Source organism: Marmota monax, unplaced genomic scaffold (genome assembly GCF_021218885.2).
Source record: "Marmota monax isolate L192 unplaced genomic scaffold, Marmota_monax_Labrador192_F-V1.1 WCK01_AAM20220418_F8-fsc00080, whole genome shotgun sequence".
Taxonomy (NCBI): domain Eukaryota; kingdom Metazoa; phylum Chordata; class Mammalia; order Rodentia; family Sciuridae; genus Marmota; species Marmota monax.
This window is the reverse complement of record NW_026694750.1, coordinates 7,137,489-7,162,164: the sequence shown is the minus strand read 5'-3', so window position 1 is coordinate 7,162,164 and position 24,676 is coordinate 7,137,489. Positions and strand designations below refer to the sequence as shown.

General features: G+C 60.7%; 1 protein-coding gene across 6 annotated transcripts in view; it reads left to right on the top strand.

Moving 5' to 3' along the window:
* The window catches only part of Prdm16 (PR/SET domain 16), a 310,011-nt gene that overhangs the window by 90,409 nt on the left and 194,926 nt on the right, over positions 1–24,676 (top strand). For all 6 annotated transcript variants that reach the window (XM_046424769.2, XM_046424771.2, XM_046424767.2 and 3 more), the window contains exon 2: positions 13,563–13,912. In XM_046424769.2, coding sequence (XP_046280725.1) covers positions 13,563–13,912 — 350 coding nt within the window. The remainder of the gene's footprint in view (positions 1–13,562; positions 13,913–24,676) is intronic.

Sequence of the window (24,676 nt, the reverse complement as noted above, 5' to 3'; positions counted from 1 at the left end):
TCCTGTGTGGCTGCACTTCTATCAGGTCCTGAGAGGAGTCGAAGTCACAGAGACCGGCAGCACAGAGGCTCGAGGGACTGAGGAGGGGAAGACAGAAGCCAGTGTTTAGAGGAGAGTTTCCCGGTGGGGAGATGAGAGTTCAGGGGACGGGCGGTGGCCCTGCATGGCAGAGCTCACTGCCACGGAAGCCACACCTGGAAATGGCTGAGATGGCGGGGCGGACGTCACATGCGTCTCACAGCAGTTGCCTGGTGTGCTCAGGGCAGAACCCAAGGCCTTGCATGGTGCTGCTCACGGGGCTGCCCAGCCCCGCCACAGGGCTGCCGGGCATGCACCCTGCGGGGAGGACACACAGCCAGTGCTGGAGCCCCCCACGCATCCAAGGGGTCTGACATATTGATGGCTCAGGAGGCAAGGGGTTAAGGACACCCCCGCGCAGCCTGCCCCCAGATAGTGCTTAGCAGGGCCCGGGAGCCTCTGTGTGATTTAGAAGAAAAACAGTGAGATCTGAACAATCTGTGGGCTACCTCGCTGCCCCCGGGCTCGGGGAAGTGGGATATTAACCACGGAATAAAGGAGAGGAAGAAAAGGCCAAATCACATCTCTCTGAAACAAAGAGGCTTTTACCAGGAACAAGCCTTGATAAAGATTACAGAGGCATCGCAAGTCATTCAGCGCTGCCCGGGGCGATGGAGGCGGCCAGGAAATGGAAGATGCGGGCCTGCAGTGGGGCTGGCTGTCCCCAGGGCATTGCAGGACAAATACTCCGTCTTAGAATAATGCATCAGCTTTAAGTAGGGCCAGGTGGCTGGCCAGAGCCCTCCAAGGTCCTAGGCAAGTGCCCATTCGGCTAGCTGGACACGGGACCTGGGGATGGAAAGGGGAATTTGCTGGCCACAGGCCGCTGGACCCAGTAGGCCATGGTGGCCTGGGCTGTGTGGAGTGGAGGGAAGGCCGGGGCTGCCGCTCTGGCTCCGTTCTGGATGGCTGAGTCATGACACTGGCCGCTGGGGAGGTGAACTGGCCTTGAGGTAGACCAAGGCCTGGCCAGTGTGGGTTCTGTGGTCGCCAGGGGCTCCTCTGGCCTCTCGTTCTCTTGGTGCAGGGTTTTGTCATCTGTGAAATGGGTTGGCAACCTCCTGCTTCAGGGCCCTGTGGGCAGATGGACGAGGGGCAGGTGGGAGGTTGCAGTGAGCACGGGGACCAGGACCTGCCTCCGCGGCCTTTGCAGCGTCCTGGACGGCTGTGAGGGTGTATCGTCCACTGACGGCTGGAAGCGATCAAAACGTATGGTCTCCCAGCTCAAGAGGCCGGAAGCGTCAGATCAAGGCATCCTCAGGGCTGTGCTCCCGCCCAAGGCTCTGGGGAGGGTCCCTCCCGCCTCCTCCGGCTCCTGGTGGCCCCAGACATTCCTTGGCTGGTGACTGCATTACTCTAGCCTCTGCCTCTGTCCTCATATGACTGTCTTCTCCCTCTGTGGCCTCTTCGAAGTACATCAGATAGGAGTGGGGACACCCAATATCTTGGTTTAACTTGTGAAATCTGAAAAGAACTGAATCCCAAGTGAGACCACTCTGCCAGGTGCTGGGTGGGGACATGAGTCACCCGGGGCCAGTCTTAGGGACTTAGGAACAAAGGTCTGGACCTGCCACCACTGGGTGGCTCTGACCCCCCCGCCTTCGACCACAGAGAGGAGGCTGCTGTGGGCTGTCCCTGCTCCCTTCCGTGTGCGTGGAAAAGAGGGGCGTGTGTGTGGGGTGACCAGGTGGCTGCATCAGGCTGTGGGGACAGGGGAGTAAGAGTGACTCGGGGAGGGTGGTGCCAGACTTCCAGGCCGGCCAGCGCACTGCACCTCCCCAGGGTCCCCAGGGCTCCATCAGCCCTGCAGCTGGGGCCATCTCTGCGGACGAGGTCCCTGGCGCTGGTTTGGGGATCTAAATGGCAATTGGTCGTCATTACTATTCAGCATGTTTGCAGAACCTCCTTTCTCAGGGGCACTGATCTGCTGTGTTGATCACAGGCACGCTCTGTCCGGGCTCTGGGGCTCGGCGAGGGGAATGGCAGCGCGCACAGAGCTGAGGGTGGCCTGCAGCCCCCGCAGCCCTGTCGGGAGGTGAGAGCTGCAGTCCCTCCCTTCAGGGTGACCCACGGGAGTCACAGCTGCTCTGTTCCTGTCGAGGGCCAGACCCAAGGCCTCCACAGTGGTGATGGCGTTTCAAAGGCAGAGGACACAAGATGCACTACTCAAACCTGTGCTTCCCTCTACAAACCATTCTCCAGGAAGGCCCTGGCGCCCAGGAACCCCTCTCTGAGCGGGCTTTCCCCTGGCCAGGTCCACCCACGGCGGGCAGCTGTGCAGAAGGCCTCCATTCGAAACAATAATGGCTGGTTTATCTCTGGGAATCGCCTCTGGGTCTGCTCCCAAACCAGCTGGCTGGACCTGGAGAAAGTCCTGCGCCTCTCCCTCTCTCCATCCACCCGCAAGGGGTGAGGGTTCCCAGACACCCACAGCTTATGTGGGTTTATGGGCACAGAGGCAGGAACTCTCCTGGGGTCCCCAGGGACCCTGTGCACCGCACACGGTCCTGCTTGGGACAGGGAAAGAGGCTGCAAGATGGAGAACCGAGCCCTGGGTTTTTCTTCAAAAAGGCTCTGGTGAGGCACAACTCCCTGTGAGAGTCAGGCCGAACCCCAGAAGTCAAAAGACCTGGCCGCCCCATCCTGGGAATTCACCTATCCTGAAATCTCTCCACCCACCCTCTCTCCACTCATACAACCCTCCATCCACTATTCCATCCATCTACTCATACTCATCCATCCACAGCCGACCATCCATCCTTCAATTGTCCACCTATCCGTCCATTCATTCATACTCATCCATCTACAACCAGCCACTCATTCACCCATCCATTCATGATCCACCTATGCATTCAGTTGTATATCTACCTAATCACACTTATTCATTCACAACCCCCATTCATTTACTCATCAATTAATCTATCCACACCTATCCATCCATCCATTCATACTCACCCATCCACAACAAATCATCCATCTGTTCATCCATCTGTCCATCCATCCATCACCCACCTATGCATTCACCTATCCAACCATCCATCCATCCATCCATCCACCCAGCCATCCATTCATACTCATCTCTCTGCAACCATCCATCCACCCATTCACCTATGCATACATTTATTCTCACCTACCCGTCTATTCACCCATCTATCCATGCTTTCATCCATCTATCTACCCACTCACCTATTCATCCACACCCACCCACCCACACTCCATCCATCCGCTCAACCATCCATCTATCCATTCACACCCACCATCCACCTGTCCATCATCTGTCTACCCAGCTACACATTTACTTATCCACTCTTTCTCCCAGGTCCTCTTCTGCTGGGCACCGAGAAGGCTATAAAAACACCGTGTTACTCTTTCTGATGGTTTCTCGCTGGGCTTGTTAGGATGGCCCTGGAGAGCTTTAGAAGAGGGCTGTCTGAACAGCTCCCAGCGAGGCCCAGCTCAGGGCTTGAATAAGCTGTTCATTGCATAGGCTTCATGTCACTTAGGTACCAAAGGGTGAAGTCCCACCCCTGCCAGCCTTGTGGTTACTGGGGAATTAGATCAAGTGCAGGGCTGGCCACATGCTCTGTGGGTCCAGTCAGTACCCAGCAGCATCTAGTCCCCAAACATCAAGCCCACATCAGTGCCAGGCTCTTGCAGACTGGCACAGCCAAGGGGAGACCCCTCTGGTCTCTGGTCAGACCCCCACCCCAACTCTGGCTACTTCCAGAGTTCTAAAATTGAACTCACAGCTGACAGGCACTGACTGTGTCCCTAAGCCCAGGGAGTGTTTCTCAAAGTCTCAGAGTGACCAGTGCTCTCTGCCCTGCCGTTCGTAGCCACGTGTGTCGCAGAAGCTGAACTGAATGATGGATAAGTTTTAAACACAGCTTTTAGCAGGCTGGTGAAATTTAAGGCTACCACAGTCCTGAGCTACCACTGGGGAGGGGTGCCACCTGCTTGGTCCTGCTGCTCGGGAGAGCTCATGGCTGGGGTCCTGGATGCTGGTTGGTGTGGTGGAGGCTTTGGGCAGAAGCTCTCCTGGAAGGCCTGGGGCTCATGGGGTTGGACAGCCTCCATGCTGAAGGTCTGAGAGGCCGGGCTGGGCCCGGGTTTTCTGGAAACGTAACCCAGCATTTTGTGGAGGGGGACGTGGGCTGCTCCCTGCCACAAGTGTGGGGGGAGGCGGAGGAGCCCCGCGGCTCTGGCAGGCTCTGGGTTCCTCCCTGCACAGAGCGCCTTAATACAAGGGAGCTGCTTACAGGGCCAGGCCTGTCCACTCAGCCAGGGCAGGGGCACTTCCCTGGGGCCTCTGCAGAGCTGGGAGCATCTGCCCTGGGTCACTTACACCCTCAGCAGCTGCCCGGACTCCAGCCCAGCCTCGGTGGGTCTCTGGTGGAGAGCTCTGCAGAGGCTCCCAGTGACATCCACAGCAGCAGTTCTTCAAGTCATCTGCTGCGTGAACCAACCCCGGCTCCAGTTCTTCGTCCTGGAGAGCAGGGCAATTGGAGCACGATGACCGTCCGCTGCTGTTTTTCTCTGGATGAATTACAAATTTTCAATACATCAGGGTCCATGGGGTGCCGTCCAGGTTTTCAGGCTACTTGGATATGTTAGGGGGATCTGGGTCCCTTTGAGGGAAGCCCTGCTTCCCTGGATGCACCTGATCGTTTGGGGCTTCCTGACATGGCCCCGCAGGCTCAGCCAAGCAGGGGTTCCAGCTCAGGGGACGGGTCCAGGGCTCAGTAGAGCACAGGCTGCTGCCCACTCTCTAGCACAGGTATGGCAGGCTTGGGCGGAGCCCATGAATGACAGCTAGAGACAGTCCCTGCGGGTGGGATACACTAGTCCAGGGGCCCAATCAAACTCCAGAGTGACAGGTGACATGCCCCAAACACCCAACACAGCTGCGTCTACCTCCCTCTGAGCCTCATGGGTCCACCTTACTTCTAAGCCTCAAGGGTGACCTCCCTCTGAGCCTCATGGTGACCTCCCTCTAAGCCCTAAGGGTATCCTCCCTCTAAGCCTCATGGTGACCTCCCTCTCAGCCTCATGGTGACCTTCCTCTCAGCCTCAGGGTGACCTCCCTGTGAGTCTCATGGTGACCTCCCTCTAAGCCTCAGGGTGACCTCCCTCTGAGCCTCATGGTGACCTCCCTGTGAGTCTCGTGGTGACCTCCCTGTGAGTCTCATGGTGACCTCCCTCTGAGCCTCATAGGTGACCTTCCTCTAAGCCTCATGGTGACCTTCCTCTCAGCCTCATGGGTGACCTCTCTCTAAGCCTCAGGTGACCTTCCTGTGAGTCTCAGGGTGACCTCCCTCTGAGTCTCATGGTGACCTCCCTTTAAGCCTCAGGGTGACCTCTCTCTAAGCCTCAGGGTGACCTCCCTCTGAGCCTCTTGGTGACCTCCCTCTAAGCCTTAAGGGTGACCTCCCTGTGAGTCTCATGATGACCTCCCTCTAAGCCTCATGGTGACCTCCCTGTGAGTGTCATGGTGACCTCCCTCTGAGTCTCATGGGTGACCACTAAGCCTCATGACCTCCCTCTAAGCCTCATGGTGACCTCCCTAAAAGCCTCGTGGACCTCCCTCTAAGCCTCAAGGGTGACCTCACCTCTAAGCCTCATGGTGACCTCCCTCTAAGCCTTATGGTGACCTCCCCTCCGAGGTCACAACCCCATAGTTGGGACATGTCCTTCTAGCCCTCTCCCAGCTAGACGATGAGCTCAGGGGAAACGGTGGCCAACACTGGGCCTTCTGGGAAATTAGTACCACCCCAGGGGGCCTGGGGCCACAGGTCCCTGAGCCACTTGGGCTGTGATGTGATGTTGTCCTCTGATGAACTCACCCACCCGTGGCTTCCCACTGAGGACCCCATCCCTTCCCGCCCCTCAGGCCCCCTCCTGTCCATCCCAACAGACTGGCCTGCCCTAGGGTGCTGGCTGCCCTGCACTGGGGGTGCTGCTCTTCCCAGGAACCCGCCGGGTCTTCCACAGACTGCCCTGGCAGGCGGCAGGGGTCCTGGAGGACTGGGCCTGGTGTTCAGGGTGGTGCTCTGGGGCCAGCTTGGCTGTGGCCAGCAGATGCAGGCTCTTTGGGCTCTTCTCTGAATGAGGGGGTCCCTGAGTGGGTACCTGACCCACAGCTGGGCACCCCGGTCAGGTGGTTTGTGCCATGTCATTTCAGAGGTGCCCAGTCTCCTAAAGCACCTGGATTCTCCAGACAGGAACTCCCCCAGCTCAGCTCTGGGGATCTGACTGGTTCCCTGTGGCCTGCGCGTCCCTGATCAGCACCAGCCTGCGTGCACCCTTGTGATGGCACCAGCCCTGGGGCTGCCACTGCACCCTACAGGTGGGGGTCGCCCGTGAGGAACCAGGACCTTGCAGCCCTCTGAGAGGCACAGCTCTGGGGACAGAGGATGGGGAGGCCACTGGGTGCAGAGCTGCTGCCTGCTGGGGGCGCCTATAGGCCTCACGGGTGCAAGGAGGGGTGGCCCGCCTGAGCGTGGCTCACGAGACCGGAAGGGAGTGCGTCTGTTGCTATGTGCAGCCCAAATACATTCTTGGGGGGAGCTCTGAGCCACTGGGAGCTCTGAGGGAGCCAGCGAGCTGCGCCTGGCCCCCATCTGCCTGGGTGGACCCAGGGTGGCCAGTTGGTCAGATGTTACAGCAGGATGAGAGCTCAGCAGAGCCTGGCCACCTCCCAGGGTCGCTGTCTGACTGGCCGCCAGGAGTCCTCCTTTGCAGATGGGCAAGAGGGAGGCTCCATCCACCCTGCCCACCTCCAGCTGCACGGGCAGGGTCTGAGCTTGTAGGTGCCTTGGCAGACTCCATTCCATGGGGTACCCTGGATGGCGTCCTTTCCGGGTCTCCCCCAGTTGCAGGGTGTACAAGGGGCCGCTGGAGTGGGGCTGGGGGCCGCTGGGGTGGGCTGAGGTCAGCCTACATGTCCTCACCAGGCAGGGCCGTCCCCCCGCCCAACCCATGTCCACAGGGAGTGGGGAAGGCTGAGTGGACAATGAGCTTGCTAGGCCTGGGTAGGGTTTGGAGGCTGCCCCCCACCAGAGGGCTCCCCAGCAAGCCTAGCTGGTCTCGCTCAGCCCGCCGGGGGCCACAGCCACGTGCCACAGAAGCCCCACTCATAGCCACTCTGTGCCTGGTGGGGTCACATGACCCTCTTCTGTCTTCCCATGTTCCTCTCTCTTCCTTGTGGGGGGACGGCAGTGCCTACTCGGGGTCTAGTCCAATCAGCTGGGGATATCAGCCCCAAGCCTTGGGACAGGGGCCAGCTGGGCTGTCACTGCTTGGGTGGGAGGTCAGGCTACCTCATCCTCCTTACCCCCCCCCCCCAGCTGGTGGCCCTATGGGACACTCTGGGAGCACTGTCCCCTCCTCTGAAGTATGGCAGCCTGCTTGTTTCCAACCCCTGAGGACGGGGGTGAGTGCAACAGGAACAGAAAAGAAAACCCGGCCTCAGAAGGCCACCTGAGAGGTGCCGCGTGTGCGTGTCAGGGTGGGGCCAGGAGCTCCACCCTGCACTGGGGGAGGCCTGGCCAGTGTCTGGACGGGTCAGAATGTCTGCAGTCTTCTCAAACTTCCTGCCTGGTCCTGGTCCTACAGCCAGGGGTGACCTGCGGCAGACATCTAGAAAAATAGGGTGAGGGCCATGTCAGGATGGGTCAGGGCACTGAAGGGTGCCGGGTGCGGGCATCGTGGCTCAGGACTCGACTGCTCTGCTGTGCAGGCCGCTGGGCCTCCTGGGCCCTGCCTCCCCTCCTGTGGGTGAGAAGGCGGCACCCATGGGGGAGTCACCCCCATTCCCCCTCCTCCCGGGGCGGGGGCTTAGGGGGAAACAGGGCTGGGGTCACAAGGCAGGCTGGGGAGGTGCCTGGCCCCCAGGTCTCTGCTCTCTCTGCCCTCCTGCCACCTCCTGAGACGTCATGTGGTACCCAGTCAGGACAGCAGGGTCCCGGGTCCCAGCCAGAGCCTTCATCCTGGAGAGCCGGGGATTCTGGTGGAATGGGGAGTAGCTGGACAGGTCCCAGCTCACCGGGCCCCAGTGGGCCTTGGGAGCTCAGCAGTGCTGTTCAGCCAGAACCAGGGTCCCACAGAAGCAGTGCCACATGGATTTCTGAGATTCACATTTCAATCCAGTGCAGGGTCTTACTCTGAAAGGTCTTCTGAACCCTGTGATGTCGCATCCATCTGGACCCCTGGGAAGGATGTCCTGTTGGGTCACGGGCCCCAGTGGGTCTCCAGGAGTGGGGGAGAGAGCCAAGGCCCTGACTCCTGAGCTCTCTGGTGCCAGGCCTGGACATGGGTGGCCAGTGCAGCAGCTTGGGTGAACACCGAAGGGGTGCCCACCCAGGGCCAGGTACATGATCTGGCCTGCCCCCTCCTGGCCCTGCCTGGGTCCAGCCTCCTGGCAGTGTCAGGGGGGATACAGGGTGGTCCAGGACAACCTTTCTGGTTACTAGCTGGATGCCACTTGGATGCAGGTCAGGAGGCCAGAGCCCAGGCCACAACCTGCCCACACCTGCTGTCTTGGATCTGCCCCTCTCAGCCTGGCAGACCCTCCCGGGGGCACCAGGTCCATCTGTACCTGTGACGAGTAAGGATTTGGGGGTTTGCAGCCCAGAGTTGTGACCATGGGTTGCAGTCTCCCTCTCGTGGGAGGCTGCAGGTCTCCAGAATCTGAAGTGCCAGGGAGCTGCCTGGCAGGGGCTCCCTGGGCTCAGGCTCCGGGGAGCACCACCTTGCCCTCCTTGCCCTCCTGCCCTCTGTGGTCTCAGGGTTTTATCAAGCAGCCCCCCCCCCCCTCCCGGGGCCAGGCGAGGAGCCACTAGACCAGGTGGCAGTAACTAAACACAGTCTCATAAACGACAGGGTCAAACAGGCTGAGGGACTCCACACCAGCGTGTGCGCAGGCAGAGGAGGACCCCTGGAACTTTGAATGTCGCTCTTTCCACTGAAGTTTAACTGAAGTAATTGTGGATGCCACACGGCAGTGAGCAGTGGGAGATCCCAATGGCAGGGGAGATCCGTGCGCCCCTGCGGGGTCCCAGCCAGCTCAGTCAGGCCCAGTCCAGCCCCCTCAGAGGTCCCGGGGCTCCCACGGGCATCTGGCTCTGTGTCCAGGGTGGTCTGTGCACACCCAGCATGACCTAGGCCTGTCTAACCCCCGTGACCCCAGATGAAAGGGGGGCCCCTTGTCCTCAGGGAGCCCCCTCCTCCCCAAAAGTCACTCCCACCCCTGTGTTGAGGAGCCTCGGGCACCACACCTGCTTGTGGTCACTGAGCCATCGGGGCAGCCGCTGTCTGCTGGCCAGACTTCCTGCTGGGAGGGTGGACTTGCAGATGCCGTCAGCCCCTACCCAGCCATGGCACCAAGGGTGGGGCTCTGGGTGCTCAGGAACCGTGTCTGGTGGGCTGGCAGGGGCATGTGGCCTCCTGGGCCGGAGTAGGCTGTGCCCGGTGATGAGGACAAACAGGGTGGGGCTCTCCCATGGAGAGTCAGGGGCGCTGCGGGAGCGTGGTGAGCCCCGGGACTCCGCGACCTCTGGGAGGGAGCTGCTGGCTCAGGCTACAGGCCCTCCGAGGAGTGGGGGCCAGCAGGGCTGAGACTGCTGGGGCAGTGGGGGGTCGCCCCAGTGACATCCCAGGCCTGCATCCGTGTGTCCCCAGGGACCCCCACAGGGCCTTGCTGGGCACAGTGTGGGGGGCTGCCCGGGCACAGCTCTCTCTCCCTTCCTCTCTAAGGGTGTCCCCTCCCGGCAGCCCTTGTGCAGGCCTGTGACAGTGCCTGGCATACTTTCTGGGTTCCTGGCGGCCCTCTGCCTACACACGCGGCAGACCCTCCCCTCCACACACTCTACCACGCTCGTACACACACTCCTGTGACCACGCCCGCGTGACGCCCACTCTCCACTGGCGCTCAGGCCCTCACCCTCCCCTGTAGCCCTCAGAGCTCATGCCCACTCACAGCCCAGCCCACGAGGACACCCAATGGCGAAGGTCCCCCAGGCTCCCCGGCCTCCCATGGAGGCTCCCATCCTCTCCTCCAGGTGATAACAGCCAGGAGCTCGGGCTTCAGGAGAGGGGCTGGTGACCACCTGCCTACCACGGGGCCACAGGGTCGCGGGCAGCAAGGAGGCCCGCCAGCTGTTCAGACCCTGCCCTGGGTCTTACACACTTACCAGAGGTCCTAACTCAGGTCTCCCCACCACGTCTCTCCACACCCCAGAATCCTGCCACGGGTTTGCTTTCTCCGTGGGGGTCTCTGGGAGATGGTGGGGTGGCTTTGCTCAGGAAGTAGTCACCACACTGGGTGAGAGGGGACAGAAGGCTCCCTCTGTGAACCTGGGACCAGCCCTACACCAAAGGCTGGGCGGGAGCTGGGCGCGGAGAGGCCTGAGGACACAGTGGCTCCCAGCCGGTGCCTCCTTCCAGGGGCAGCTGGGTCCTCTGTCCTCGGACCTGTTTTATGAGCGCAGACGACAAGGCAGCAGGTCCACACCTGACCCGCGTGAGTCACACACAGTCTTGCATGAAGCTCTCCAGGAACAGGCCCAGTTGGCACCCAGTGGTTCTGGCAGGTACCTCTTGGAGAGTGTGTAGCCTTGGCTATGATTGGATTGCCGGGCTCGTGGGTGACCAAGTCTGGGCAGGGGCCCCCCCACCTCGACCTCTCTGAGCCCTCCCCTCCTTGCTTTCATTGTTTTGGTAGCTTTCCCAAAAATGAATCTGGGAATGATGGCCCCGGTCAAAAGCCCTAGCGTGAGACCACCACAAAACCCAAAGAATCCAGGCCTCTCAATGAGCTGATGGCCCACAGGTTCACCGCCAACGTCACAAAGAGCTGGTGTTCTTGGCACCAATTCCAACCTGCCAGGGATCAGCAGCCGAACCCGCGCCCACTGTCACGGAGGCCTGGGTGAGGCAACGTTGGCTTCAGGAAAGGCCTATGGGAACGGGAAGAGGGGCCTGGCAGCTCCCTGCCTGGGCTGACCATCTCAGAGGGCATCCTGGCTGGCACTGGTGGCCGGGGAGAGCTGATTTTTAAATCCCAGCCTCGGGTTGCCCCGGGCACCCGCGAGAGTAGAGCCGTCTGTGCTTGGCTCTGAGGGCTCCTGGGTCGGCCACAGGCCTGTGTTTTCCCCAGGGCCTTCGGGTTGCTCCTGACCCCTTATTTTCTCAAAATGTTTTCTGGACCCTGATTGGGCCTCCACGAGGAGTTCTCCCCTCGGCAGCAAGGCTCGCGAAATGGAGACCTGGGCTCTTCTTAGTGGCTGCAGGCGATCACTTAACCCCGGTGACCAGCAGGGACAGGAGGCCAGCTGGTGCACAGACCCGCCTCTCGGCAGCAGGGAACAGTCTCCCTCTCTCCCGCACGTTTCCCACCCGGGGAATTCAGCATGCCCTTGAGGCGCGGATTTCCTCCCAGGGGTGAGGGGGTCAGGCAAGCCGAATTCACACAGAAAATGAAATTCACAAGATGCACACGCACTTAACGCGGCCTCCCCCGCGTGGGGCACCCTCGGAGCACCACGAGGAGCCGGTGCTTCCTGGCCGTGCCGGGGGCAGAGGCAGCCCCACCCGAAGGAGCTAAGGAACAGAGTGCGGGGAACGTGGGCTTCCAAGGCGATTTTGTTTGTGAGCTCTGCGCAGTTACCAGCTCCAAATAATAAGGTGGCATGTTAATTACCCCCCTCCTAATTTACCTTTATGCCGCACACAGTCAACGGGAAGGTTTACGGGGGTGTTCTTTCAAACCTCAACAGCGTCGTCGGGCTTTTGGGAGGAGGGAACAAGGGCCGTAGTTCTGTTGCTGAATTTCTGAAAGGATCCTACCAGCCAATTAAAAAGGAACCGTTGGCCACTTAAAACATAATCATTACTTCTGTGAATGCTGCTAAATTAAATAAGTGTTATCCGCATGTTTTTTTTTTTTTTTTCCGAGACTTTGGTTTCTTTTGAAAGAAAACATTTTGTTACTTCTCGAGCGGATCTGTTTGCAACCGGCGTGAGGAATCTGAAATCGTTTTTCTTATGCTTAAAAGTTCTTGTCCCCTGAGGCTTCGCTTCACCAGCGTCGTCGGGGAGCAGGGAGTGGCCTCGGTCACTTCCACGGGTTTTCAGACCATCGGCTGGAGAGATGGGCAGCAGGCGCCAAGCCCCAGGTCTCCCACCGCTGGCCTCTGCCGCCTGCTCTTTCCTGACATTTTACCAGGTGACACTCTCGTGACTTGGGAGCCACCACTTCAAAGTGAGCAACTCAGGGGCACTTGGTGCATTCACCATGTCCCTCAGCCACCACCTTCACCCAAAGGACGCCCGCGCCCCTGAGTGGTCTCTCTCCAGCCCTGGCAGGCAGCGGTCTGTCTGCCCCGTGATCCGTCTGTCCTGGACCCTTGGTAGATAGACACGTGCAGGGGTCGGCTCCTCTCCCCTGGCTCCTTTAATTCTGCATAATATTTAGAAATATTTTAATGGACAGATCATGATTGTGTGTATTTACAGGACACAGTGTGAGGTGTCCTCACGCGCCCACATTGGGGAGTGGCCAGATCAGGGTGGGCCTTGGGGAGGGCACCGATGGCCGACAGGAGGAGTGGGTTCTGGAGAGCTGCTGCGGTGGCAGGGACTCCTTCCTTACCGGCTGCGCGCTGCATGTTTCAAAGCTGCTCTGGAGGGCGCGGCCTGCTCTGACACTCTGCGTGAGGCCACTGAGGTCAGTGCACAGGCAGCATGTCCACGCTCCCCTCCTTCTGGGGAGGGACCACGTCCCCTCACACAGAGGGGCCACAGGGTGTTCGTCGGCCCCTCCGCTGCGCGGCCTCTGGCCTGGGTCTACCGTGGGCTGCTGGTGGCAGATGCAGGGAGGGGTTCCTTCCTCTCCCACCAACCTCGGCCTCACCCTCCTGGGCTCCTCCTGCCCTCAGGGCCTCAGGCTCCTCTGCACACTCCAGGCGGCACTAACCCTCTCTTCGGGTGGCCCTGGGCCTTACCAGTGCCCAGTCAGCCCCTAGAGTGGCCGTCCTGTTGGGGCAGCAGCTCTGAGCAAACTGCGTGTGAACCCCAATCGTGAGTCCTTCCGAGACTGAGGACTGTCCTCCGCTGCCCCGTTCCTGGTTCCGAGAACCCCAGGGTTCTGCAGCAGTCATTCCACCGTCCTTTCCGGGTTGGCCGCTGCACTTAGGGCCCTCCCACTGTCCCGAGGCCTGTGAGGGGCAGCATCCCTCCCCTGCTCCCCTGAAGCAGGACCAGTCAGCACACCCCTGGGCTGTGGGGAGCACAGGCCCCACAGGAGCCTGCCTGGTGGAGCTCCCCAGAGCCAACCGCTTGCTTCAGGAGGGAGCAGAGGTGGCATCGGCTGGGCAGGGGGAGGCGGCCAGGGCCCAGAGGGCTCTGGGTGCCCTGGGTTCCTCCAAGGGCCCATGACCCTGGGGGGTCCCTTTGCCATGGAGGCTGACACTGCCTTATCTCTTTAGGTGACGGTGACGTTGTAAATAATATGTATGAGCCCGACCCGGACCTGCTGGCTGGCCAGAGTGCTGAGGAGGAGACCGAGGACAGCATCCTGTCTCCCATCCCCATGGGGCCACCGTCCCCCTTCCCCACCAGTGAGGACTTCACCCCCAAGGAGGGCTCGCCCTACGAGGCTCCCGTCTACATTCCCGAAGACATTCCGATCCCGCCAGACTTCGAGCTGCGAGAGTCCTCCATCCCGGGGGCCGGCCTGGGGATCTGGGCCAAGAGGAAGATGGAGGTCGGGGAGAGGCTCGGCCCCTGCGTGGCGGCGCCCCGGGCGGCGCTGAAGGAGGCCGACTTTGGATGGGAGGTGAGCATTCTGAGCTGAGCATGATTGATCACGGCCATTTATCTTGTGTTCAATCTATTTATAAAGCCGGGGAGCAGCCACTGCCCGAGGCGGGAGGCTCGGTGGGTCGGAGAGAGCGTTCGAATGTCACATTTCCCAGGGTTATTCTATCCTGCAGCTTTCATGACGCGACTCAGAAAACATCAGCGGGCCTCGTGGACGCCTGTCAGCCCCGATAGGCTGCAGCGCTCTCCGCCCGGAAATGTGTCTTTCATGAGCTCATGTCTTAAAACATCCCGTGCCTCCCGCCAGATTGTAGGTGCTAACGTGCCATCGTGGCGGAGCAGGGGACGTGAATGGATTGTCCCAGAGGAGCCGTCTTGACTCTGGGGCTCCATCGTAACCCCGGCAGCCGGGGGGCAGCTCCCCAAGTGTCTGCTGGCCGTGCATGTCCATGCCAAGGGCCTGCTGCCCAGTCCTTGCAGGGGCCTATTCTCAGGTCTCAGGGCCTCTTCCAGCCAGGGAGGGTGTCCTGCTGTTTAAATTTCCTTCCCAAGCCTCGGCTGGCCTTGATGGTGTTGGTGCCCGCGAGCGCCTGACCTGCCACGGGGGGTCAGAGACAGAGGGTGCATCTGCTGAGACGACGTGGATAACCTCCCACGGCCTGGCCAGGGCTGCTCAGAGCCAAAGTGTCCGGAGATGTCCTGCTCAGCCCTTAAGGGTTCAGAAGAACACTCTTTGGGGGGCTCTCAGATGGTCTCAGGGGAACTGGAGAGCTGCAGTGGCCCTTCCTCAAAAGCCCTGGCCTTTCTGCTGACCCTGTGCTGACCCTGGTTTGTGGGGTGTTTTTGTTAGGGATGCTGCAAATCCAGGTCCCTTCTGGTATCCACCACCTGCAGAGATGCGTGGGCCGAGGCTGTGCGGGAGGATGAGCGTCAGGTGGACAGGCTCTGCCCCCTGGGCCCTCCCTCCTGCCCTCTAGGGGCTTGGAGAGTTCCCCACACTGCCCTGCCCCTCAGCTGTCTATGCAGGTGAGGGACGACCTTGGCCTGAAGTTTTTCTTTCTCATGGCCCTTTATGCTCCCAAACGTACCCTAGAGACACCACAGGCACAGTGCCCTCTTCTGGACCCTCAGGGCCCCAGGCTCTCCCCTGGGCCTGCAGCACTCCAAGCCCTTTCTGAAGATATCAAGGAAAACTGGGCGCTAACGTGCCTGGGGTGTGGCTAGTGTCTACCCCCTGGCCCCAGAACTGAGGCAAGGGAGGGGTCTCCACGCTGTCCTGCAGGCAGGTGGGATGTGGCCCTGCTAGCGTGGGGACTCGTGGGGCCCACTGTTGTGGACTCTGGGGCAAGGCACGGGACACTTGCCTGCCAGCCCAAGCATCAGCTCTTGGAGGGCTTTGAGGTCGCAGGAGGGGGCCAGGTTGACCAGGTGGGTGGAGGAATGGGCGTGATGGACTTCACGGAGGTCCAAGGTGGTGGATGTACCCAGCAAGCTGGCATGGGGGGCCCGTGTGTCAGCTGCTGCCCTCCTCAGGAGGTCACCTTCAGGACTAACTGGCCAGGGGCCAGGAGCAAGGTGGGCAGAGGGGAGGGAGCTTGAAGTCACAGCCACGTGGGTGGGTGGCATGCCTCCTCGTGGCCAACAGGCTTGTCCTTCGGGGCCAGGAGAGCCAGGTCCAGATAATGTGGCAGGTGACATTTGGGCTGTGGACTGGACGTGGCTTGTATGCAGGGAGGGACTCCAGGGGGTTTGTCTGACCTACTTAAAAGGCCTGAGCTGTTTAATTAGTAGACGGCTTTCAGGTGCTTGAGGGTCAATGAACCCTGCAGGTAGCTCTTTGGATGACCTTGAGGTGACTTTGTTCTTGTCTGCTTTGATACAAGTTCTATTTGCTTTATTGGAAGAAATGGCCTGTATCGCTGTGACTCTGGTGCAGGGCACACAGGCTGTCCCTGTCACCCGCCGGCACCTGTTGACTTTGCAGTGTTGTTTGTTCTCTGAGGAGGTGAGGGAGAGTTCCTGCCCCACTGTGCCCCCCCTTCTGCTGAGAGCCCTGTCCCCCACGACGACCCCACAGCTTCTTGTCGTGCCAGCTTTTAGAGAGTCTGCCCTCAGCCCCGTCCTCAGGGCCTTCCAGATGCGCCTGTGCTGTCTCGTCTGACCTTGATCTCGAGTGGCTCAGGCACCCGTTGGCTTGGTGGTCCTCTCTGCCTTCCCTGCCTGCCACCAGTGACCGCGCAGTCCTCTGTGTCGTTGGGATCTGGTACCAGTGGCAGAGGTGCACGGAGACCACTGGGGACTCGTGGGGAAGCTCAGGGCGACCCCCTGTCTCCTGGGATCAAGGAGGACAGAGAAGCGCTTTCTTTCTAGCTCCACAGTCTCAGCCGGGCCTCGGGCGGGGAAAGCCACCCTCTCCTCCGGGCAGCCTGACCAGGACCTTCTACACAGTCCTGAGTGGTGGCTGTCGTTTTAGTGTCTCCTTGCCTTTCTGGAGGTCTGCAGGGCTCAAGAGAGACCAGCCCTGGCGGTGTCCCTTCCCAGGAATTCCCTGAGCTGCTTGGCCTGTGTGCCTTATCTCTTGATCACCGCAAGCAGGGCCTCCGAGCCCGGACGGAACACCTGGGACCCAGCGCCCAGGCCTCTGTGGTTCTGGCAGCAGAGGGCCTCCCGTCAGCCACCGCAAGCTGCTGGCGCACCAGGTGGCCCTGACCTGCCGGCTGCTCCGGCCTGTGCTCCTGCAGACGGAGGAGGTGGATGTCATGGGGCTGTGTCACTGTGTGAGCGCACCACCCACCGGGGAGCCCAGCAGGCCCAGGCCACACAGGGCTGGGCTCCCGATGGTCCAGACTTTAAACAGGACCCTCCACGCTCACGCTGTTCACTGTTGTCAACACGGTGTTCATCTACGGAAAAAGAATAAGTAACATTTTAGCAAAGATGACAGCTGAAAGCTAAGGAGGACCAGGATGGTTTTGTGTCCCCAAGGGGTGGCCAGGAGCACGGGATGGTGGCCAGTCTGAGCCACCATGAAGATACATAGGGCCAGTCGACCCGAGGTTTTGGGGTGACTCAGACCCAGACAAAGTTCTCCTCTCCCCGAGGCGGCAGGTGGTTCCTGCGCATGGGCAGGGACAGCCCACTCCAGGGGACCTTCCTTCAGCTGAGCAGCATGTGGGACCCGGCCGAGCCTCTCCTTCCACTGGTCACTTGTTTCTTAGGCCCCGAAGGCTGTTCCTCCTTCCATCTCCAACATGTATCAGGGACATTCAGTGTCTTTAGGCCACCCCATGGGGTGCTTTGGGGCCACCAGGACGTGACTTCTTGCCATTTTGGAAGGAAACACGCCCCCTGCCGGATGCCCATGCCTGGACCGGGTGGGCTATGCCCGTGTGGGCTTGGGTGCCTGGAAACGCTCGCTGGACTCTTTCCCTAGGGGGCTCTGTCAGGAGGGCGCCCCAATTCCCACTCCCCTGCTGCCTGACGCGCCGGGCTCAGCCGCCTTTCCGCCGTGACGCAGCCTACTGTTCGCCCTCCCAGAATAAATCACCCCATGATTGCATTTTATTGCCCGAGGGTCTGCAGAACAATGATTTTGATCATCTGTTGAGTAAATCGTGACATTTATCATCGCACTGTTTATTTTGCTAATTAAGAGACGGTGGCAGTGACAGCCCAGAGACAGCCGGCCCTGGATGGGCTGCTTGGAGGCCACCTGCCCCAGGCAGCGTCTGCAGCTGTGCCAGCCGCTTGGGCAGGGAACGTGGCTGGACGCCGGGGCAGGCCCCAGAGCAGGCGACCCTAGACTTCAGCCACGGTTTCCTCCCAAGTCCTGTGGGTTGCTTGCTGGGGGCACCCCAAAGCCCTTCTCATGGCCTCCCAGGCTTGCTGTAATCAGCACTTGAGTGTCTTCTGCTGAAGGAGGGCGTCTGCCTGTGTTGGAGAAGCTGCTAAAGAATGTTGCTGTGAACCGACGGGTTTCAATTATCTGGAGAATTGACTCAAGTGGACTGCGGCATCCCCTGGCGCGAATGACTGAATATTAATAGACACGTTCGTTTGTTCAATCAACAAACCATCTGGGCCTGAGCCAAGGCCCCTGGGAAGCTGCAGGGTTCCTGGGAAAGCAGCTTGGAGGCTTTGGGCTTCCCCGATTCCTCCGTACCACAATCTCAGGGGCTTCTCCAGGGACCCCAGGAGAAGGGTCAAAGCCTGTCAGTCACCCCCTGATGGCCAGAGATGCCAGGGCTGGGGGACACCATGGGCACCATCCGCCCCAGCCCTGTCCTCTGAGATTCTGAGACACTTCTGCCCATGTAACACCAAGTCATTATTGTCAACACCAGCCTTGAAGGGAGGGGGTGCCCAGGGTGTCCCCAGCACAGGGCGTGCACACCTCTGTGCATTCTCCAAAAGCAAGGTGGCTCTGGCTCCTGGTAACGGCAGGGCTGTCTGTGCAGGGTGGCTCAGCCTGCAGCCTCCCCAGGATGAAGGTCCCCAGCAGACAGCTAACGGCAGCTCGACTCGTGAAACAGCCCCGAGGAGCGGCTGCTTCAAGCACCAGCAGCATGTCCCAAAGGCCCCAGGGCTGTGGCCAAGGCCAACCTGATGGCAGGCGGGCAGAGGGGGCACCAGGCTGGGCCTTGGCCTCAGCTCCAGGCCCCCGGGGCAGCTGAGCCTCCCCTCCTCCTTTTTGGGACCTCACGCACCCTCACCACAAGCCCGGTGCTCTCCTCCCCCCTGAAGGTCTTCCACCTGCCACCCTGGGGTGATGGGGTGCCCCGGGGCAAGGCCTCCAGTCTGCACAGGGGCAACCTCCTCCTGAGGGCCTCCATGTCTCTACCCTGCCTGGGCGTGGAGGTTTGGGAGCAGCTTCAGTGCCTGTTGTGTTGGGTGACTGTGGGGGATGCTTCTTCTGTGGGCTCTGGGAGGATCCTGACGAGACTTTCCAGCTCTGGGTTCATGGCGGGGCTTGGGGCCTTAGAGGAGACCCTGAGGAGACGACCACTCCCCCTGGACCTGGGCATTCCCTGCCACAGAGTGCCCCCGTCCAGGGCTTCGTGTTGGGCCTGCAGGTGCAGAAGGGCTGCCCTCGTCCTGAGCGGGGCTGAGGGTGGGGTGAGAGGAGGAAGACAAGGTGGAGGCCCTCTTTCTGGTCTTCTCAGGCTGGTCAGGGTGCTGGGGCAGGAGCCACCCAGAGACCTTGTGTGCCCCAGGCTGGGGGTGTGGGGCGGGTGAGCTGTGCTGGGGTCGGTGCCGGGGCGGAGGCGAGCCCCCTGGAACCAGGATGCCCAATCCCTGGGCTCCTGGGGACCTGCGCTCTTCTTCTGAAGCACAAGGGAAGTTGAGGTCAGCCAGAAACGGACCTGTGGGAGACACAAGACCATGCATCCCTGCAGGCTCAGCGTGGTCCTCATGGGCAGCACCACATCCCTGAAGGATGGCCAGAAATGAGGACTCTCAGCCCTTCTGGTGCATTTGGACAAGGTCCCTATTGTGTCCGCAGGAGTTTTGGAAGGACAGGCCAGAGAATGAATGCCCAGCAGACATGGTCAGCTTGGGAGGCAGGCAGCTCAGGGCTGTGACAGCACACAGGTGATTGAGCATTCCCCTGGTGGCCCAGGAAGAGGGAGATGCCTCCCCAGCTTCTGGCCCACGGGGGCTGGGCAGCAGCTTCGACCCTGCAGGCTTAGCCATTCCAAGAATCCCCATGCGGAAGCAGAGCACTGTGTCCAGGGCCCACTGGTCAGCAGGCCAGGGTGCTCCTCTGAACCCGTGGAGCCTTCCACAGCCACAGGGCCTCCGCCTTCATGCCCACCCAGCTCTGAAGGACCCATAGCAAGGCCCTGGGTTGGTGGGAGAAGAGAGATGACTTGGGAATTCCTGCACGTGCTCAGGTGACTTGGAGAAGTGAGTCAGCCGAGCCTGAAGAAGGTCCAAACACGTGACCCTGACACGTCAGCCAAGTTTGCAGAGAAACCGTGAAACCTGGTACCTCACCCGCACACATCGGTGTGCCCTTGACGGTCAGCCTCAAGGGTGCTCCTTGGGTACCTGAGTCGAGGGTTGGGGTCTAGGGCCACAGGTCTCACTGACTGGTTGCAGTGCACCTGGCCAGTGCTGGTGAGGCCTGGGGAAGCCAGGTGGGCCAAGTGGGGGGAGCAGCCATCCGTGTGTGCCCAGGAGTGTGAAGGTTCAGGATGGAAAGCCCTGGAAAACCTCCCCAGGTTCTCGGCTGTGACGGCTCCCAGGAGATTCAGTGTAGGGTCAGCGTCCAGAACAACCGACTAGAGCCAAGGGGCCCTCTACATCTCGGCCCCGGGCACCCAAGAGCCAGGCGTAAGCAGGGCAGGCCGAGAGAAACCTTGCCAAGGGCAGCAGGTTCTACCCCCTCCTGGCTGGGGTGTCCTGAGCGGCTTTCTGCATGGACACGGGGGTCAGCTGCCCCTAGGAGCCACCCGGCGGGCCTGTGTGGTGACATACATGCTCCTTGCCGCATGCACAGGCTCACACACAGTGCACAGCCAGCTCACACCCACACGTGCCTTCACGGGCACATGTGTGGGCACACACCTCCACCCTGGCACACTCAGACTCCCGGCTCCCAGCTCCCAGCTCCCGGCTCAGGGCCTCGTCCCCTGTCCTGCGTGCCTCTCCAGCCAGGGCAGCCCTGCCCTCAGCTCTCTGGGCATCTTGTGAAGTTCATCCTTTAACCTCTGGCTTGGGGAGTGGCAGCCTGGAGTGGGGCCAGGGGATCACCTGGTGTGTTGGGTCTTGGGTGCTAGGTCCCCGCCTTATCGTCTAGAAGCCGAAGCTGTCCCTGATGGGACTTCCTCTCAGTGGCTCCGGGTGCACACTCGGTCCCAGGCTGCTGTGGCCAGGGCTCAGGGCACACTCAGCCCAAGGGTCCTTAGGGCTGCACCCTCTCTGCTCGCATAGCTGGGCACCCTTGACCCTGGGTGGCCACGTCTCTGGTTGTCAGGAAAATTTTGCTGAAGTCTGAGAAGCACTGGGGGGCTTCCCCGATGACGTCTTAGGGCTCAGTGGAGGCCTAACGGTACCAAGTGTCCAGAACCGCAAGTGGGCCCCTTGGTTCATGGAGTGGCCATCCGTCGAGTTAGCACCCAGATGACGCTCTGGTGCGTTTAGGACACTTCTGGGGCTGGCAGCTGGAGTGTGGGCTCCAGGAGGACTGTGTCCCGCCGGAATGGCCCTCAGGAGCGCCACACAGGAGCTCTCCAAGAGAAGCCCACCCGCCACCCCGTTTCTCCAGGACGGCCGAAGGAGCCCGTCAGAACCCTGTCCGTCTCCCAAGCACCCTGACATCAGCCCAGACGCTTTTAGCTCAAGAATGCCACGAATCCTGCACTATCTTGGGCCCTGCTCTGAGGCTGGGTATATAAGGAATTTCAGAAAAAAGGAGAGAGGATGACTAAGAATACCTCCGAGGCTCTCCTCCACTTCCTTAAGGGGTAATAACTCAGTCGCAACCCGGCAGAGGGCACTTTCTTTAAATAGAGCTTTCTGATTCACAGGCGAAAAAGGGAAATCAATGTTTTCTTTTCATATTTGAGAGACAGCTCGAATGCCAACTCCTTCAGTGGCATTTCACCATCCACACTCACACACACCCGCCCGTGACGGCCAGACCCATCCCACTCCAGGGACAGTGCTCCCCAGGGCCACGCCCGGGCCTGCCCGCCAGTCCCCAAGGCTGTCTGCAGATCCGGCCTGCCTCTGCTCCGTCCCCTCTTCCTCCCCCTCTGTCTTCCTTTTCCTTAAGAAGATACGGATCACGCACTAACAATCTGCCGAGGCACCTGGACCCGCCATGTGGCAGCCTGGTGAGGCGGCCTGGCCATCGCGTCCCTCTGTGACCGAGGAGTGCTCTGGGTTTGCCTGGAATGCAGGCCTGCACAAGGTCACTCCACAGTTCCTTGGGCAGCGGTGCTGGGCCCTGAGGGGACTGGTCTTGGTCTGATGACTGAGGCTCAGGGTGGACCCCAATGGGCCAGAGCGGGGCCCAAGCCCTGGCTCCTGGCTCCTGGGGCCTCACTTTTCCCAGGAACTGTGGTGTCCTCGCTTGCCAAATGGGTCCCCATCTCCTGTCCCGTGTCACTATATTTATGACATGGAATTCTGCAGACCCTGGAGAGAGCTGTCAGCCGTCCTGAAGACTGGATGTGGGGTCCTGTAGTGATCATCCTGCTAGGTCAGGGGCCTGCAAGGACAGAGACGTGCTGGGGCCCAGGAGTCCGCTGAGAGGGGCAGCATCTCCCCCGCACACCTCGGCCCTGGGGTTGCTGGAGACCCCCAGGGCACTTTTAAATCCAGGTTCACCCCCTGCCAGCATTCCTGGGGTGGGTCCCAGGACTCTGCCTTCTGACCAAGACTGAGGAGCAGCCCCCGGAGGCCTCCGCGCCAGGGCGGTGGCCTGAAGAAGGCTGTGTGGGGTGTGCTCCAGCCAGTCCTTCCTGCCCTGGGCTCATGTCGCCAACACTGGCTGAGGGCACAGGCAGGTCCCACTCCCTCCAGTGTCCCCTGTCAGCAAGGGCTCTCGTCAGCCATTGGGGGACCTGGGGCACTAGTGGAACAGGGATATCGGGGCTGGAATGTGCCGCGTGGGCCGGGCAGTGACATGGACTCCACGTAGCTCTGGCTGTGCACCAGGCTGGCATTTGGGGTTAGCCTTGTGATGCTGGGCACTGGGCACAAACGCCCTCTGGGCTCACCTCGCCTCCCTGAGGGAAGCCGAGAGCCACCAGATCACTAAGGTAGAGAATCTGCCGCGTCTGGCATTTGTACTTGAAATGGTTTGGTTTTGAGTAATTTCCCAAGGGCAGGTTTCACAGCGAGCAGACGGGCCAGGAGGGCGGCCTTCCTGAGGGTGGGGCCGTGACTGGCCGAGCAGCTCCCTGGGGAACCCCAGCAATGCCAGCCGTCCAGCCCCTTACAGGGCCTCCCTCCCTGCCAACAGGCCAGACAAGAGCCCCAGGCGTTCCAGGCCATAAAAGGTCTCCGTGGACATAGGCCGGGCCGCGGGCCATGTGCTCCTTAGCAGGCAGAGGACGGCAGATTCCGCCTCTGCCCTGGCCAGGCCTTGCCTGCTTATCAGAGGAGAATTCTTGTGGCCATCACCCCGGGGTAGGAATGTGCTCCTACGTGTCTCAGCCACCTTGGCCTCAGCCAAAGGCCAGGGTGACACAGCAGCTCACCAGCTGCTGAGGGGCAGTGGCTTGCGGGATGGTCCACCTGCAGTCGCCCATCTTCACTAGTGACCTTCGTGCCGGCAGAGGCAGCTGGGGCTCCCGTGGCCATCCTGCTGCGTCCCTCGGCCTCGGGCACTGAGACGCTCTGGGTTGGCCTGGAATGTAGGCAGCACCCCCAGGCGGCCTGGTCGCCCGGGGCCATTTCCCCAGGGCCAGAGGTCAGTCTGAGTTCCTGAAGCAGGCCCTTGGGGGATTGGCAGCCTGTGGTCTCCCTATACATGGACAGTTTGTCCCACAGTGCCCCGAGGTGCCTTTCACACCTTGAAAACACCTGAATAAAATGGCCTGAAGGTGGCTCTGGTCCGCCTCCGGGACACCGGCCAGCAGGTCTGAGCCAGCCTCGTCCTTCCTCACTGCCAGCCCCTACAGCCCTCAGCAGGTGCCCCTGAGGCTCATCAGGCTGTCCCCACTGTGTGCAGGGGTGAGATGTGTCCGGCCTTGTCCTCCCATCCCCAGCTGTATCCTGTGCCGGCCAGCGCAGGGCAGGGACAGGGATTACAGCCCCAGGAACCACCCTGTGTGTGGCTCGCAGACTCGCCTCTCCCTTGGGCTAATGCCCAGTTAACTGTGCATCCATTGTGCCATCCCTGTTCAATCATGTTCAGAAATACCTACATCCACTCCTTCCCCATTTAGATCTCTCTGAAGTCCACTCTGCTTATCAGCACAGTAATTTCACGAGCAGAGCTAAGATTTCTGCCATTTAGGCCCCAGGCATTGTCTGTCTCCGCGGCAGCTGAGATAAACCCTCACCCAGAACAAAGTCGAAATGACCTTTTACAAGTAGAAGCGGCCTTGTTTCCCTCTAGACTAATTTATCAGCCTGCGTTTCGGCCCTGGTGCTCAGCAGAGGCCGGAGAGAGAGCTGGGAAGAGTGGGGGGGGACGGGGGATTAGGATGCTTGGCTGCTTCCTCGTTTTCAACAGGCACCTCGGGAAGTGTAGGTGCGTGCCTGGTGGCAGGCAGACTCACCAGCTGTGCACCAAGGAGGTCCCAGAGCCCGGGAGAGGTGGCCACGCCCTCTCCTGGCCTCCTGAGAGGTGAAATAACACTGTGAAGGGCTCAAGCCAGGCTGGGACCTGGAGGCAGCGATGGCGGCAGGGCTGTGCCCCGGAGGCCCTGGTCTGCGGAACTCTGCTCACAGTGTAGCTGTGGGAGACCCACAGGCTCCTTCCTGGCGGCCCCTCCAGGAACCAGGAACCTCAGCAGAAGGAAAGGCAGAGGCTGCTCAGGCTTCCTGACCCACCAAGATCACATTTCCAGGGCCCGGATCACACTGGAGCTGTGCCCCCCAGAACAGCACCCACAGCAAGGACGTTTCACAAGCTGCAGGCACCTGAAGACCCGCAGGCCGAAGAAGCCCAGGAACCGTGCCCAGGGGCGATGGCTGCCCTGTAGGTGCTCCAGGCCTCGGCTTCTCTGAGGGGTCTCCACAGAGCCTGGGGCAGGGCACACCATCTGTTGGCCCTGGACACCTGCCCACACCACCACATGCCCCGAGCTGTCTTCTCGGA